Source organism: Vipera berus, assembly GCF_964194415.1.
Source record: "Vipera berus genome assembly, chromosome: 2".
NCBI lineage: Eukaryota > Metazoa > Chordata > Lepidosauria > Squamata > Viperidae > Vipera > Vipera berus.
This window is the reverse complement of record NC_138203.1, coordinates 130,326,823-130,344,909: the sequence shown is the minus strand read 5'-3', so window position 1 is coordinate 130,344,909 and position 18,087 is coordinate 130,326,823. Positions and strand designations below refer to the sequence as shown.

General features: G+C 44.7%; 1 protein-coding gene across 2 annotated transcripts in view; it reads right to left on the bottom strand.

Moving 5' to 3' along the window:
* The window catches only part of ITGA5 (integrin subunit alpha 5), an 86,663-nt gene that overhangs the window by 26,356 nt on the left and 42,220 nt on the right, over nt 1–18,087 (bottom strand). For both annotated transcript variants that reach the window (XM_081319468.1, XM_081319469.1), the window contains exons 5-13: nt 16,978–17,039; nt 16,781–16,826; nt 14,992–15,117; nt 13,079–13,123; nt 11,796–11,839; nt 9,097–9,153; nt 6,323–6,375; nt 5,689–5,897; nt 488–679 (exon numbers count right to left, since the gene is read on the bottom strand). In XM_081319468.1, the coding sequence (XP_081175594.1) occupies nt 488–679; nt 5,689–5,897; nt 6,323–6,375; nt 9,097–9,153; nt 11,796–11,839; nt 13,079–13,123; nt 14,992–15,117; nt 16,781–16,826; nt 16,978–17,039 (834 nt within the window). The remainder of the gene's footprint in view (nt 1–487; nt 680–5,688; nt 5,898–6,322; nt 6,376–9,096; nt 9,154–11,795; nt 11,840–13,078; nt 13,124–14,991; nt 15,118–16,780; nt 16,827–16,977; nt 17,040–18,087) is intronic.

The following is an 18,087-nucleotide window of genomic DNA, read 5'->3' as shown; positions in this document are numbered from 1 at the left end:
ATCTCCTGCCACCTCTTTTACAGTCTGAGAACTTGGGGAGGTTATCCCTCCTGATCCTCTTTCTCCAACCTATGCAGCTGTGATCTATGACTCTCTTACATGACTGTTCCCTATGCAGCCGTTCGCCCCCCCCCACTAACATCTCCCATGTTCATTCCAACATACCGATACAACAACTGGAGGGGGAAAAAATAGAACTCTAGATGAGAAGGGAAATGGAATTTGTTAGAGGAAGACATGGTTACCGAACAGTGAACGGAAGTACTTCATACTGTACTTTTTTTTCTTGTTACAAGTTACAATGGAAGTATGGGTTTGTTAAAGCAGCTAAATTATCCCAGATAGATATACCTAGTGCTCCATTGGAACTGAATGTTGTAAGAGTTTGCTGGATGATAAGCATCATGTCTGCATCCTCAGACCTGCCAAATAAGCATTCTGCCAAGTTCAGATGTGCTTCTGTCACTTTTTCACAGGTCATCCTCACCTGGGTAACCGTTTCCATCCAGGTCTTTGGCCCCACGCAAAGCTAATCCATAGTAGTCTGGGACTTGACCAGGTGACCAGGAGCCTTGCAATACTTGAGACGGCTTGGGGTGCAGCCCGTTCTGTTGGCCATTATACACATAGACCATTCCTTGTTTTGCCATGCCGCCAAATGGCACTCCGATGGCCACATCTGTGGGAACAAACACCTGTGTCAGCAACGCTGTTTGTAGGAAATTAAAAAAAACCAAGATGAGCAATATATTGGATAAAAGGAAATGGAAAGGTAGGCTAGCCAATATATACATAAAATCCTGTTGTAGAAACATGGAGTGAGACTTCCAAATGATCTCTTGAAAGACTGTCTAGAACAGACATGTCAAACACAAGGCCCAGGGGCTGGATCCCGCCCGCGAAGTGGTTTCATGCGGCCCACGAAGCCATCCTGGAAACAGTGAGGGAACGGCCCCCACTGCCTTGGCCCTGGCCCAGAGACCCTCAGATCTGTCCCACTCCAGCCCAGGCCCCCATAGGCGCCCTTGATGCGAACGATGTAGAGTTGGCCATGCCCACCCAGTAGGCCATACACACTCTAGCCACGCCCACCCAGTAGTCCACGCCCACCCTGGCCACACCCACCCGGCCCCCTGAGGGCAACCGCAATGTTGATGCGGCCCTCAGTGAAATTGAGTTTGACACCCCTGGTCTAGAAGCTACCCCATGACTTGGATTGACAGGTAGGTAAAGGTAAAGGTAAAGGTTCCCCCGCACATGCGTGCTAGTCGTTTCCAACTCTAGGGGCCGGTGCTCATCTCCGTTTCATAGCCGAAGAGCCAGCGCTTGTCCGAGGACGTCTCCGTGGTCATGTGGCCGGCATGACTAGACGCCAAAGGCGCACGGAACGCTGTTACCTTCCCACCGTAGTGGTCCCTATTTTTCTACTTGCATTTTTACGTGCTTTCGAACTGCTAGGTGGGCAGAAGCTGGGACGAATAACAGGCGCTCACTCTGCTACGCGGCACTCGGGATTCGACCCGCCAAACTGCCGACCTTCCGATCGACAAGTTCAGCGTCCTAACCCACTGAGCCACCGCGTCCCTTGACAGGTAGACAGTAGACAAATCAATTTGGAACTGCTCATCTGCTTACATTCCAATCAGAGGAAAACTGAACTTCATCAGCTTATTTACATTTTTTCAAGGGGCCAAAATGGCACAATTGAGCATTGCCAGGTACAGGAGGAGTTCATTCCATCCTACGTTTGAACTAATCTTCCTTAGATATACTGGGCTGTAGCCTGAAGGATCAGAACTCAGCAGATCAGATCCTCATTAATTTCTCAACATAAAACACTTCTCAACTTCCACCCCCTTCCCTGATTGGGTCCAGAAGTGCCAGGGAATCTTGTCAGAGGAGCTTCAAGATGAGACTAATTGCTTCATCAGACTCAGACAGGAGATTTGCATGTTTAATTGGTAGAGGCCCAAGGGGATCTGCTGCTAAGGCAGCCAAAGGAAACAATACACTTTTTTTTTTCTTGTGTGTCTTACAAGGGAAGTCCCCTTGCCCCTCCACCTACTTTGAGAGAATCCGCAGAGCAACGCAGTCCAAACTGGCCCTGGGGCCTCCCTATACAGCTATCTCTACAGGCTGATGCCAAAGTTATCTCATCGTGTACTGTAGCCCTCCCAAGGACTCTCTCAGAATAATGCACAGGAGCTGGCCTGCCAGAGCAGCACACCGATTGAGAGACCGGCCTGGAGCCATCAGGGCCACTTGGCAAGAAGGCTTCTGTCTTCGCCCTGTGGATGCTGCTGATTGCCACCCTAGGGGGCCCTTTTATGATTTGTGGACTTCAACTCCCAGAATTCCCCAGACAGCCATGCCTCAGGGTGGCAATCAGCAGCATCCACCGGGTGAAGACAAGAGGGGGGGGGAGGGCAGAAAAATACAGTAGCTCCACACTGTCAGGATGTGACCCACTCCCCTTTTGTATGCATGCTGTGCTGCTGTCATTCCTGTGACAGAAGCAGGCAGTTTCTGGAGAACACCCCATAGTGGCTTGTCCCCATCTGGCCAACTGTGGGGTTCCACCATCCAAAGCGCCTAGGCCAGGGGTAGGCAACCTTGGCTCTTTTATGACTCGTGGACTTCAACTCCCAGAATTCCTGAGCCAGCCATGGCTCAGCTTGGAAACCTCTCCCTTTCTCCTCAGCATAGCCGGCTCAGGAATTCTGGGAGTTGAAGTCCACGAGTCATAAAAGAGCCAAGGTTGCCTACCCCTGGCCTAGGCAGACTGTGCATTTCCTTTTGCTTAATTGCTGCCCCCCCCAATGCGATTTTTGTTGTTTAGGGGAAAAAAAAAGAAATCTGATGGGAGTTGAATTAGAAAGACCCAACAGTAGATGGCAGCAGCGGAACACGCACAACTCCCTCTTCTGCCACAGAGACAGGCTGAGGATTTCATTAAAAAGAGCTGCTGCCCCAAAGGCCACCTTAGGATTCCAGCTTTGCCCATCAACATGAGGGAGGAGGAAAAGCCCCCACCTCTTTATGCTCCGGCAGCCATTATGAAAAGCAGGGCTGTTAAAGGATAATGAATCCATGTTATCTTGAATATGCACACAGGTAGTCCTTGACTGATGCATCACAACTGAGCCCAAAGTTTCTGTTGCTAAGCGAGACGGTTGGTAAGTGAGTTTCGCCCCATTTTACCACCTTCCTTGCCACACTTGTGGTATGAGCCTTGGTGGAGCAGTGGGCTGATGCCTCCTTAAGTAACACCAGCTGCCTGCAATTAGTGCAGGTTCGCGTCCCACCAGGCTCAAGGTTGACTCAGCCTTCCATCCTTCCCAGGTAGGTAAAATGAGGACCCAGATTGTTGGGGGCAATTAAGCTGACTTTGTAATAATGCCGCTTGGGGGTGGTGGTGTGTGAAAGCCCTAACAAGCAGGCATATACATAGAATGAAGGCTACTGCTAAGCTTGTAAGCCGCCCTGAGTCTTCGGAGAAGGGCGGGATATAAATGGAATTAAAATTTAAAAAAAAAACTTGTTAAGCAACTCACTACAGTTAAGAGTTAAGTTAGTAGCAGGGTTGTTAAGAGAATCTGGCTTCGGCACCGACTTTGCTTGTCAGAAGGTCGCAAAAGGGGATCGCATGAATCCGGGGACACTGCAACCGTCCTAAATACGGGTCAGTTGCCAAGCATCTGGATTTTGGTCACGTGACCCTGGGGAACGCCACGACGGTCGTTAAGTGTGAAAAACAGTGCCGCTGTAACTTCGGACAGTCGCTAAACGAACGGCTGTAAGTTGAGGGCTACCTATCTGTACTATGGGCAGGGTAGTTAAGTCTTCAGTCCCCTCTTTCTACTCAGATGATTCCTGCCGGTGCTCCTTTAAATTTACCTCCACCAAGACTAAGTCCGGTCCAAGCCTCAATTGTGCCTCAGATGGATCCAACAGAATTTTTTAACAGAGAGTCGGCGCCGAGCAGCACAATTAAGAAACTGAGGAGGACTGAACTCTACAAAGAGTTGCCTTGGTGGAGCGGTGGGCTAATGCCTCCTTAAGTAACACCAGCTGCCTGCAATTAGTGCAGGTTCGCGTCCCACCAGGCTCAAGGTTGACTCAGCCTTCCATCCTTCCGAGGTAGGTAAAATGAGGACCCAGATTGTTGGGGGCAATTAAGCTGACTTTGTAATAATGCCGCTTGGGGTGTGTGTGAAAGCCCTAATAAGCAGGCATATACATAGAATGAAGGCTATTGCTAAGCTTGTAAGCCGCCCTGAGTCTTCGGAGAAGGGCGGGATATAAATGGAATTTTTTTTAAAAAAGTGGCAGTTTTTCACACCTAGAGCTCACGATACCTGTAACAGGGGAAGTAAGGAAGTACAATTTGACAAGATGCTGGCTTGAAAAAGGGACCCGGCTAAATGTTCTCACCAGCCCAGCAATCAAGGTTATCCGCGTTCCTCTTTTGAAAGCTGACATTTTTCTTTTTTTGCTGATGCAAGAGAATGTATAACTAAGATGAATGAAAGGAATTAAAGCTTCCAAAAAATCCAACTAGAAGCCTAGTTCCCCCCCCCCAAAAAAAACATATTCTGACTGGCGTTGAGTCTACACAGTCAGAGCAAGATACCAGGGATTTAACTTAGGACCTTTCACCTGCAAACCATGTGCTCTTATCGCTGTGTTATCCCTGCCCCTTCCCCAATAAAACATAAATAGATGGTTCCACCCAAGTCAAACCATTGCTCTCTCTGGCCTGTAATGGCTCTTTCGATTGGCAAAATTTCAGGTGGATATCCTGCTATTTTACGATTCCTTTAGGCAGGAAAGAGAAAGAATAACATCTGGGAATTTTTATCTGTGAGACACAAACCTACAGTCCCTTTTGAAAACTTGTCCACACAGACAAGTTCCTTGCTGTCTCTCTTTTCAGTTAAGCCTGCCTTTCTCCAGATGTCTCTGCCAGAGATTAGATAGTTTTGTTGTGTCTCTGCATTGAATGCGATGGATTTAGTCACCCTCCAGACAAATAAACCAAAGTTTCCAGATAAATTAGCTCTGCAATGTTTCTCAGCTGCCTCCTTCCAAGGGGAAGGCATATTCAAAACAACCAAAGCATGCAGATACATTTTGGTTCGATGGGAATTTGACTGAAATGTGCTTCCGTTTTTAAGGCATACACCAGGAGAAAGGAACCTGTAACTCTCTGGATAATGTTGGGTTTCCAACACCCATTAGCCCCAGGAAGTAGGACCAATGGTCGAGAATGATGGAAAATCCCTACGTTCCCATCTTCTATCCTACACCAAAATAACGTGCCTCAGTCTCAATTATGAGTTGTTTGGAAAATATCCAATAATATGCCTCCGTCTCAATTATGAGAATTTTTGGAAAATATCACTTTGATTGGAACATAGCTCTAGCATCAGTTTCTTGTTTGACTGTTAAAATAAGATAAAGGTGAGAATTAATGAGCTGTTCCATGAACCCTGAGGAAAGGGAAACATTTAGTAGCAAATCAGAACTCTAGTAATGGAAAACTCTAGTTTGCAAATAAACTGCTGGATATTCCCTTCCCTTTCCCAACAATACATTGACAATTCATCTTAGTCAAGGAGACAACTCAAACCTGGAGACCTTCTGTTCCTTTCCCCATGCCATGCACCTCCAATCCAACTTTCATACCATTGTAGCCATCCTGGTTGAGGTCTCCCAATGAGGCTATAGCACTGCCAAAGCGGCCAAACTCTTGGTGACCGGTCAGTACAGCTGATGCACTGGGCTCCATGCCATATGTCTTTTGCAGGTAGATATAGACCCTGCCCACCTCCTGAACAAGGCCATCTTCCGTTTTTTTCATAAACAAGGGGGCACCGATCAACAAGTCATCCAGTCTGCATGGCAGGAGAGAGGGGAGAAAGGGAAGCAATGAAACAATCAACTCTTTAAGCTCTGGGAGATAAATCACAGGTGGCCGGAGTCCAGAGAACATTTTAGAGTTGCTCGAAAGAGGGAGGGAAAAGGGATCTTGATTAGCTTCTCTCAGTATGGTGGCTCTTCCAGAATTCTCAGCCAACATCTCAGCTACCAGACCCTCTTCTCTATCATGCCCTGACTGCTTCTCTCTATAATTCAATCTTCTCTGCAGATGGACTTTTCGCTTCCCAGACAATTTCTGGGTGGTGTGCATCAAGATCTCACCCAAACATAAATCTATTATCATATCCAATTTTCTCAGGAGCTGGGAAGAGCTGCTTCCACCCCACCCCAGCCCGCCCCAAGCTTACTGTTGACTAAGCAGCCCCTCCCCAACACTCACCCATCACTGTTGATATCCATGGCAGCCACAGCGTACCCAAAATAGGCAGCCATCTGTTGAAACAAGTGACAGGGATCAAGAAATAGTCAGCATAGTACAGACATTTTGAGACCCCAGAAGATTGGAGATGTCTGTTTCCCTGACACACTCCTACAACCTCCTCAAAGCTGTCCTTACTGCAGTATTTGCCCACTTCCATAATGGAAGATAGCAAAAAAATATTCTCCAAGAGGCTGGTTGTCAGGCTTTACAAGACAAAGACAAAGACACTGGCTTCCCAAGTGATGTCGGACTGCAGTTCCCAACAGCTCCAGACAATATGGCCAACAGCGACCAATGATGGGAGTTGTGAAGGCCACAGTTTCCTCAGTTGTACTCAGCTTCCAACTACTCAAACTCGCCAGCAGTCTTAATGTGCATTACATTCAAGTTCATTTTAGCTGGAAGTACCTTCCCCCTCTTGGGGAAGTGTAGCCCCCTGAGGTTTTACAGTGAAATATAGTCAAGAAATATCAGTAACCAGTGGTACACTAAATCTGAGCAATAAGTAACAGGAATATAAAGAAACAATAAATAAATAAAGGCAAGAAAAATGGTTAAAATCCTCTGCAGAAAGTACTTCAAAATTTGTATCACGTAACAATTAGCGTAAAAGCTCATTTCTCAATGGAAGTTGGAACTGTGCCATAAAAGGTGGGGTTACACAGGCATTTTCCAATTATTGTAAAAGTTGATCAGCCTCAATTCCAGTTCCTGATGTAACAACAGGCCCTGTGTTTTGAGTATATATCTTCATTGAAAATAAGGGCCAAAAGCTTGTGACAATGATGGAAGAACAATGACATGCGCTCCCACAGAGAGGGCCTCCTCAGGGTGCCGTGGGTCAGGGAGTGCCGGCTGGCGGCCCCCAGGGGGACAGCATTCTCTGTGGGCGCGCCTGCCCTCTGGAACCAGCCCCCTGTTTGGCTCTGGATGGCTCCCGACCTTCGCTCTTTTCGCCGTGACCTGAAAACCTGGTTATTCGAGCTTGCTGGCCTGGACTGAGGGATTGGGATTTTAAATTTTAGAATTTGATTTACTTGGTGTGGGGCTAAATTTAATTTAATTTATTTTTTAACTTTGTATGCCATGTTTTAATTGCCCTGTACACCGCCCCGAGTCCTTTGGGAGAAGGACGGTATATAAATCTAATAAAATAAATAAATAAATAAATAAATTTCCATAGCAGAGGAACAGATTGTGAAAATGTCAGAATTTGCTGAAATGAAGAGAAAAAAAAAAACTTTTCCGAAAGACTAGAAACCTTGTATGGACTTTTTACTGAAAGAAGAAAAAAAAGATATGATGATTTATAGGTTTAAGGATTAAAAAAAAGTTGTGGACTAATGAAAGGCTGAAGGGATCTGTATAACATTTAAAAGGGAGGGAAGATTGTAATTATTTGTTGAAGAGAAGCTTATATTCCATAACTTCTGTTTTTTGTTTTCCTTTTATTGCACCTTTTTCTTTCTTTTTTCCTTTCTTTAGTTTTGTCTTTTACTTCATGTAAAATTCTTAATAAATATACATAAACAAGAAACTTGTGACATTGAAATGGAAGCTCAGACATTCAGAAAACAGAATTCATCATCCAAACGCACTTTTTTTTTGTAGCTTTGCTATCAGCCTCAAGAAGTGGAGAAGGTAAGGAGAGATGTGGGTGCTCCACAAGGAAAGTTTACCTCATCTGTGTGTCTTTCTCTCCTAACCAAATCATTCGGCAACCGCTCAAGGTTACAATGGCACTGAACGAATGGCGGTTTTGAATCCTGAGAGTTCCATCTCTCCCAGCATATCCACCATCATATGATCACAACTGGGATGCTTGGCAACCCATTCACACTGACAACCAACTGCCAAGTGCCCCACGATCACATGAATGCCAGTTGCAGCCTTCCATGCTGGCTTCCCCAGAAGCTCAAAGGAAAGCCGGTAGGAACTGCAAATCACCAGGATCCTTGACCTGCACACCCTCTCCCAGCTCCTCTGTGTTTCCATTATGCCAACCATTTGCTCACCTGTACACACCCTCTCTACCTGTACCCCATCCCACACACTTTTCTTGATCCGCACATCCCTGTGCATCCCCCCAATTTACATGACATCTCGTGTGCATCCCACACACCCTTCCCTACCCCTATGGCACCTCTCCAACACCCTCCAGACCAGACATGTCAAACTCGCGACATCATGTGACATCGTGCAACGTATCGGAGCTTCTTCTCCATTGCCAGCAATGGGGTGGGCGCGGTTTTGGGATGACGCATCCGGCCCGCAGGCCGGCAGTTTGACACCCCTGCTCCAAACTCTCCCCCATACAACCCCCACAGCCTTGTTCCCTCCCTTATCCGGCAGCAGCTACTTTTCTGCCTGCAGGCTTGGGACTTGCAACATCCTGTCAGGATCCCCAGTGACTTTTGTCGTGGGGAGCCGGCAGGAAGGTGCCTTCCCTAACGACTGTGGGATTCAGTGAACGACAACAACCGGGACTGCAGAGACTGTTGTTGCTAAACAGTGCAGTTGCATTTTTCAACCGCATCATTTAGAGACAGTAATTTTGATCCCAGTTGCCACCATAAGTCAAGGACTAACTGTAAGCCCCAGTCAGCAGTTCACCATGGTCTGCTAGGGGCAGACCGTATCATCTTGTCAGGGAGAGCAAATCGTTCTGATTTAAGGGGCTTTTTCAGTAGTTGGGCCCAAATCACTTTAGTGTAGCAAATGAATCTCTTCACCTGTTCTCCAGAAAAGTTGTATAATGGTCGAATGTCACTTCCATTTAAAATTGTTACCTGGTGGGGCAAAAAAAAGAGAGAGCAAAAAATAGATGTGACATCAAACATGATCTCTCCACAGAAATTCATCAAATGCTTTTAGCTAAATGGTTCCTCTTGACCCAAATGCGGTTTTCTCATTGCTTCTTCTAGCTTCTTCCCCCACCCCCGGCAAAAGTGAATTAAGGAGGTGAAACAGTCACAGTATTTTTCATCTGGGTTGGTACAGCTGAGAGTAACCTTATCTAGAAGCACATCCAGACACCAAGCTATAGTTGTAGCTTTTAAAAAGATACACACAGGTAGTCCTCAATTCGCAACAGTTTGTTTAGTGACGATTTGAAGTTACAACAGCACTGAAGAAAGAGACTTATGACCTTTTTCACACTCATGACCACTGCAGCATCCCCCCCCATGGTCACGTGATCAAAATTCAGATGCTTGGCAACTGACTCATATTTATGACGGTCGCAGTGTCCCAGGGATCATCTGATCACATTTTGCAACCTGACAAGCAAAGTTGATGGGGAAGCCAGATTCACTCAACAACCGTGTTATTAACTTAACAACGGCAGTCCTTCACTTAACAACTATGGCAGGAAAAGTTGTAAAATGGGGCAAAATTCACTCAACAACTGTCTCACTTAGCAACGGAAATTTGGAGCTCAATTGGGGTCGTAAGTTGAGGACTACCTGTATTTCATTCAAATGGCCATAACGTATCCCTCTTTTCACATTAACATTTCTTTGCCCAACTTTTTTGCTCTTTCCCCAACTATTAGTAGAGGAAATTGGAAGATGATAATCTTGGGGTAAACATTCTTTGTTTGAGTTTAGAGATCTATTCTGAATTTTTAAACAAACAAACAAACAAACAAACAAACAAACAAACAAACAAACAAATAAATAAATATCACTACTAGGTCACAAAGCCACTGAGTTAGCACATCTGGGTTGTGAAAACCTTGAGAAGCAGCAGCTGTTAATACAAGCGCTTTGCCATCTGGGATTTGGTAGCCGAGGTTCCTGTCAAATGTCCTGTTTGAACAAACTAACAGTGAAGTATTTTGGGAGAAGGGAGCATCAATAGAGGAGGAGGTTGGGAAGCCAGGTCACAAGCTGAAGGCAGTAAAAGGAAGAACGCAACATGAGGTCCACATCATGACTCTGTGTTCATCCATAATCAAAGCGCCTTAGGAAAATCAGATTTCTTTATTTTGGGGCCTCTACATTCCCCTCCTCCTTAGAAATACATCGGTTGCTGTAGCAGCCACGGGGATCCACAACAAGCAAGCAGTTCCATGAAATGAAGATGGGAAGGAGGAAGCAACCCCACACAGCCACAAGGCAATGTCTTGTTTCACGTACACAAAACGGGTGACCAGGTTAATTCACTTATCTTTTATCATATCTGGACACAGTACAACTAACGACTGGGGTCATGGAAAGGGCTGATGTTTCTAACAAAATCTGCCCTTGTTGTAGCTTTTACCAAGCAAGTCCATCACGCATAGCAGAAGGGGAAACATTGACCTACTCCAGCAACACACCAGCTGATGCCATGGCACCAAAAGCACAACTTGAGAACGCTGTGCGGTTGCATCTTGACTAGCTGGATGCTGTCAGACATCATCATCATCATCTTCATCATCATGTTGGAAGGGATCTTGGAGGTCATCTAGTCCAACCCCCTGCTCAGGCAGGAAACCCTATACCATTACAGACAAATGGCTGTCCAGTCTCTTCTTAAGAACTTCCAGTGTTGGAGCATTCACTGCTTCTGGAGGCAGGTTGTTCCACTGATTTAATTGTTCTGACTGTCAGGAAATTTCTCCTTAGTTCTAAGTTGCTTCTCTCTTTGATTAGTTTCTATCCGTTGCTTCTTGTCCTGCCTTTGGGTGCTTTGGAGAATAGCTTGACTCATATAATGCCTATGAGACTTTTACCTTGCAAAGTGCATCACCTTCTTCTCAAGCCTTACAATCCCTGTTAAAATAACGCTGTTCAAGTATTAGAGAAGTGAATAGATTGCCTTATTTATTTATTTTTTAGTAACGCTACCAAATCCCGGAAGATCAGGAGGTTATACTTTTGAAGAAGAGAATGCTGTACAGAAAGCTCCAAAAAGGGGGCACATTAAGGTTTGAATGTGGCATTTGCAACTTCAAAAATTCTGCTTCCAAGCAGAGGTATGGAGATATTGTACTTCTTGAGAGAAAGGAACACTGCTTCAATTTGGCCTCGGACAAATTTTTTGGGAAAGAGGGAATTCCCAGTTTATGGATCAGGCATAAAGACCTTATTATGCTTCCTTGGTGGATACGTTCGATAGCAAGGGGTGTTAAATGAAGGCTTTAACTTAACAGAACTGAAGATAGGAAGTGGTTTTCAAGACTTAAGACACATAGTGACTTCAAGACATAGTGATTTGGGAGAAGGTTGGCATTAAACTACACCTGGAGGAAACTGTAAGCTTGCATGCATTCTCAGCAATAGGTGAGCAGTCAAAATTCTGCACCAGCCCTTGGTTCCCTACAAGTAGCTTTCAATGGAATTATAATGACCCAAGCTAGCATCTCTAGTAAGGGGGGGAAAGGTGGTGTCACAGACTGTTTGAGAACAATAAAAACAAACAGAAAGGATATGGAAATGGCTCTTACATATCCATAGGTGAGATTTCCTTTGGGAACACCAGCCACAAAATCTGTAAGAAGCAAATTGATACAAGATATGTAATACGGCATTACAGCATGGATTCCTGTACTTAGCAATTATTTGAATTTATGACAGACACCCCCCCGCCAAAAAAAATCTATTTATATTTATATTTATATTTATTTGATTTATATACCGCCCTTCTCCCGAAGGACTCAGGGCGGTGTACAGGGCAATAAATATCAAAAATACAAGGTACAAAAGTTAAAAGAAAATTAAATCATTATGCCCAATGCAATAGATAATTAAAATCAATATTAAAACCCCAAACCCATCAGACCAGGCCGGCTTGTTCGAATAAATAAGTTTTCAGATCACGGCGGAAGGAGCGAAGGTCGGGAGCCATCCGGAGCTCAACCGGTAAGCGGTTCCAAAGGTCTGGCGCGCCCACAGAGAACGCCCTCCCCCTGGGGGTCACCAGTCGACATTCTCTGACCGGTGGCACCCTGAGGAGGCCCTCACTGTGGGAGCGCACTGGACGGAGGGAGGTTGACGCCGGCAGCAGGTACTCCCGTAGGTAATCCGGACCCATGCCATATTTATGATCCAGTTCTGAAGTTCCAATGGCTGTTCCTGCTCCCTATAGTCATGTGACAGGATTTTCGGCACTCAGGAACCAGCCCACACTTATAGCGGTAGTATGTAGTATCCCACAGCCACGTGACTGCAATTTATGACGTTTTTGTCAGAAACCAAAAACGGCTCGTAGCAAACAATGAGTTCATTGAACAGCCGCATCATTCACTTAGCGACCCACAGCATTCCCTTTACAATTGCCACAGTCACTCAGCAACCATCTTAAAAAGGTTGTAAAATCAGGCGTGGTCACACGATGACCCGCTTTACAACCATTGCAACTTAACAACCGTGATTGCCAGGCTCAGTTATGGTCACATGTTGAAGCAAAGTAAGTTTCTACTCCTCATGGAGGAAAAGGAAGTCTATGTTATTTATTCACTGTAACAACTCTCCTCACTACCGGCAGCCTCCATTTTGGGTGATCAGAATGAGGCAGCCAACAAACAACAATTGAATTATACAGACAATCTGAAAATATTTTATTTTAGAAAAGATTTCACTGACAAATTTAGTTGGCGTTTCATTTGGAAGGCAATATAAGTTGTTGGTGCATATACAACCCCAGCTTCTTATTCCCCCCACCCACCCACCCCCAAAAAGCATTCACACAGCAATGAATGTGATAGTTCTCCCTCAAGCCTCTTAGTACCTTCAGTGGCATCTCCGCTGAATTCACCCACAGCCACAGAATAGCCTAGGAACAAAACACAAGGAATAATGCAATGGATGACAAACAATTTGTCTCTAGTAGCTACCAAGAACCTTTGAGGGGCCCCTTATCATTGCAGAACAACAGAGTATCCTCAATCACAAAATAATGCTTATGGTTTAGCCAGGAATGCAACCTATAAATATCACCTAAGCAGCCTCATCTCAGTTGGATTCAGAATAGCCCGTCCTTGTGGTTTCCCTAAAGATCAGCACATATCATGATTTGTAGAGAGAGAAAAAAACAACCAACAATCACACAGAGTGAAAAATGCTTGCGTTTGGCATCAAAGAAAGATCAACCCATAGAATAGAGCTCTTTTCAATTCCAGAGTGAACCCACATCGGTTTGTTACCCTGAAAAGATGGCCAATCAGAAACAAAGGAAGTCCGCAGTATTTACAGTATTCTAGAACAGTCTTTTTTCAACCCTGACACCTTGGAAGATGTGTGGTTTACAACTCCTAAAATCCCCCAGCCAGCCATGCTTTCCTTGTTCACTAGGGAATTTTGTGAGTTGAAGTCCACACACACCTTCAAGTTTGCCAAGATTGAAAAAGACTGTTCTGGGACAACTCTGCCGACTCTGCTGAGTTATTTACGAAACTTACTATTAGGGAAATTTGCTATCAGAGGCAACACTTCCACCCAGAAATGAAGAACCAGAGGTCAGACAGAGCATATTGTGGGTTGCGGTTTACTGTGACCTCTGATTCACCTTATGAGTGTGTGGGTTTGATTTGCAACTCATTAACTAGCCTTACTCTGAACTGAGAACGGGTAAAGTGGCTGAACCTCTAGGCTAGGAGAATCAGACAAGCCAAGAACTCTTTCACCCTCACTGCCAGTATGAATCGTTGTCACTGCTTTCATGAGGCCTGGCCTTTGTGTAAAGAGCACCTCAGGGACTCAACACTGGATCCACTTATGTTCTTAGTTGCCTACAGGAACGAAGAGCCAACCAAAAGGCCTGTGAAGGGAAGTGCTGCAGTTGAGAAGGGATCCATGAGGCTCCTGTCTTAGTTTTCTGTTGGGGAGAGAGCTGGAATTTTCAATTTGGGGAAGAGAGTTGAACTGTATGTGTGTGTTGAATTCCTTGGAATCAGGAGCAAGGCAGGAAGCATTAAGGATCTGACTTTTGGTAGTCCAGCAGTCCTCCTGGTATAAACAGATCTGAGGATGAGAGCCAGTTTGGCCTAGTGGTTAAGGCACCAGGCTAGAAATCAGGAGCTGGTGACTTCTAGTTCCACTTTAGGCATGAAGTCCCTCTTTCCCAGCCCAACTCACCTCACAGGGTTATTGTGGAGAAAATAGGAGAAGGAAGGAATATTAGGTAAGTAAACCACCTTGAGTTATATAATAATAATAATAACAACAACTATATCATTAATATTATTGTTGTTGTTGTTATTGTTGTTTTGAATATTAGTAGCTCGGGTTGATAGTTGGGCTGTTGGCCTGATCTCCACGTTTGGCAATTTGATTGCAAGTGTTTTGTCTCCATTCGGGGGGGGCATCTTCAGTGCAGTTTGAATTGAAATTTAATTCAAAGTACACTGAAGATGTCCACACGCACCCATACACCCCCCCCCCCCCGAATGGAGACAAAATGTTTGCAGTCAAATTGCCAAGCTCGGAGATCAAATCAACAGCAATAATAACAACAAGGATGATGATGTCAGGATAAAAATAAATACATAAATGCGTCAACGTCTGAGGAAAATCAATCCTATAATCTAGGATTCCTATCCATGCTACACAAAATTAACAGAAGCAGATGGGCCCCAGGACAAAAAAAAATCTTGCCAAAGTCAAGGCTGCTTCTCCATCATCTGTCTTCTCTGTCGAACTCACCTAGGTAGCTGTCATCCGCTTTGAGGTGAGTCTGATGTGTTTTGAGCTCTCCTCTAACCACAACGATTAAATACTCAGGGTCATAGGATTCTTCAATGGCCTCTTGAGTTGCTGAGATCACTTGGCCTAAATGAGCAAGCAGAGTGCAACAATTAGCGCGTTGGACTAAGATCAGAGAGACCCAGGTTCAAATCCCCACTTAGGCTGGAAGATTCTTAAGGTAAGGAAAATTATTAATGTCTTGCCACTCAAGTTATTTCACCGAATTGCCATGGAGATATAAGTGAGAGAGGGGTGTCATATATTTCTTGGGTGGGTGAGGGGAGGAAGGCAAGAAATAACATAACGCTGCATTTAAGAGATGTCAGACAAAGATTGCAGGAGACAATTGAGGCCGCTGGTGCTTATGGTTATCAACAGTCACACGGAAGTTGTAAACAAAATATATTACAACAATGCTGTTTGTGAATCTTAGCTGCCACTTTCCTGCCCAAACTAAAGAAAGGAATTCCAACCCCCATGGATGAGAAGCTACGCTGGAAAATAGGACAAAGAATAATAAGATTTATCTGATCGGGCAAGTAAACATTGTCAGATAATGAATACATAAAACACAATGTATTTCAAGTAACAAAAACAGAGGGAAATACGGGCTGGAAAGATTCCAGTCCCTCCCTAGCCCCCTAAAAGGGATTCTACTGGATCCCATGGAGGCCTCCTTTTCTCTATGTCAAATTGATATAAGAGGTTGAATGAAAATCACTCATTTTCTGTTGAGGGCCCGTTATGTCAGCCAGTACCTGTTCTGAGACACCATATGGAGGCTGTGGGGAGGGAGGAAAAGGACACACGGAAGCGAAGGAAAGTATATAGCTAGCCCTGGATTGAACAACATTTCATTTAGTGATTGTTTGAAGTTACAATGGCACTGGAAAAAGCTTTTCCGTTTTTCACACTGATGACGGCTGCAGCATCCCTCAGGTCACGTGATGAAAATCGGCAAATGATTCGTATTTACGAAGGATGGCCATGTCCCAGGGTCATGTGATCATCTTTCGCAGCCTTCTGACAAGCGTTGTCAATGGGCAAGCCAGATTCCCTTAGCAACCACGTCACTAACTTTGACAACTGTTGTGATTCACTTAACAACTGGGGCAAGAAAAGTCGTAAAATGGGGTAACACTCACTTAACAACTGTCTTGCTTAGCCCACATAAATTTTGGGCTCTGTTGTGGTTGTAAGTCGAGGACAACTTGTATTTCCATTAGATCAGCTTTGCAAGCTTTGCAAAAACAGATTCCCTTATGGCAGGGGTAGACAACCTTGGCTCTTTTATGACTCGTGGACTTCAACTCCCAGAATTCTTGAGCCAGCATGGCTCAGCTTGGAAACCTCTCCCTTTCCCCTCAGCATGGCTGTCTCAGGAATTCTGGGAGTTGAAGTCCACGAGTCATAAAAGAGCCAAGATTGCCTACCCCTGCCCTATGGTCTGAACAGCCACTTTGAAAAATATGGCAACATCTACTTCTCTCCGGGCATACAAACCTCATTTGTCTCAAATTCCCAGCATTTTTTTAAAAAAATACAAATCTCCCTAGTGTTTGCTTCTGCTGCCTTTTGTCTTCTCTTCCTTCATGCCAAATTAAAATTCTTCACAGTACTGTTTCCCACTGTTACTTGGGTTTAAGGCAAAGAGATGAAAGCAGGCTATGCTGTGGAAGGCCTGCCTAAACCTATGGTGTGCAATTGTGGGTAGACTTAGTCCTAGGGTGTGCAGCTACCAACTCACCTTGCCAGAAGTAGCTTCCAGGGCCACCAAGAAGAACCCTTCCTGCCTGCAGAGAGAAAGACCATTTTTAAAACCCACAAAACTCTTATTTAACCCCCCCCTCTACCTTAATGTATTTGACATTTCCCCCTTAAATGTCCTAACCTAATGTGCATTGTCCATACCTTGCCCCACATTCAAGAAGGAAGGAAACTGACCTTTGTGAATTCAGCACTGAAACCACTTTGACAATAGCCTTGTCCAGCAGGTGAGTTCAGATCTGCCAGGACAGAGGGGGCAGGGGGGGGGAAGAAGAGAGTTGAGAAAGTCAGAGAAGCTGAACAAGTAATGACTGACATGAAATCATGGTACAACAACAGTTGATGTGGGCAACGTAAGAAACCATTGATATTGCAGGTTGAATTTTTCAATGCGATGTCTTTCGATTGTGTTTTCTGCACATGGATGTGCAAAGGAGGATCAGGATAAAACCCTGACTTAAAGGCATCAGGAAGTAGGACTCCAAAATTATCTCTTCTACTTCCCTCGCTTCTCTATCTTTCAAATTAAACCCATCATTTAATCTGATATAAACGGAGCAAAGCTTCATAATCATAATGACTGAGCATCAGGCATGGGCAACATGTGGTGTCCATTAACAATCAGGAGGGCCACAGGTTTTCCATCCTGCAGCACAGAGCTCAAAAACCAAACAAAACATATGTTATACGTATGTAGTACGTATATGTTGCATATATAGTATGTTTAGGTGTGTGTCATGTACGTGTTCACTTTGAGAGCGGGCAATTAAATTTCATTCTTGATGTGTGTCGTTGTGCTCACAGTAAAAATGACAATAAAGGTTATCTTTTCTTTTCTTATCTAAAACAAAAAAACCATACATGAATTGCTTATTTTAATAAAACAGCAGGATGTATTTCTTTAAACATTAATACTTCCTGAATGATAAAAGTGGAAAGATGAGTTACAAGTAGAGATATGCCACGTTTTTCTATTTGAGAATGGAATATTCTGCTTCTCCTCTGGAATAGCCAATCTCCTTTGGACTGTGCCATTCCGGGGGTGGTCTGGCGGTTTTCAGAAGTAAATCATCTAAACTGGAAGCAGTTTGAGGCATCCTGGGTGTGGTCTGGGCATGAAATAGGCCTATTTCATCCAGAATGCCATGCCTAGGATACCTCAAACTATTTCCAATCCAGAAACAATCATGCTGCCCCAGAGTGGCATTGTCCAGAGGGGAATAGAATGTTCTTTAGTTCAAAGGAATGCTTCATTCCCCAAGTAGTTTCCCACATACCTAGTCAAGA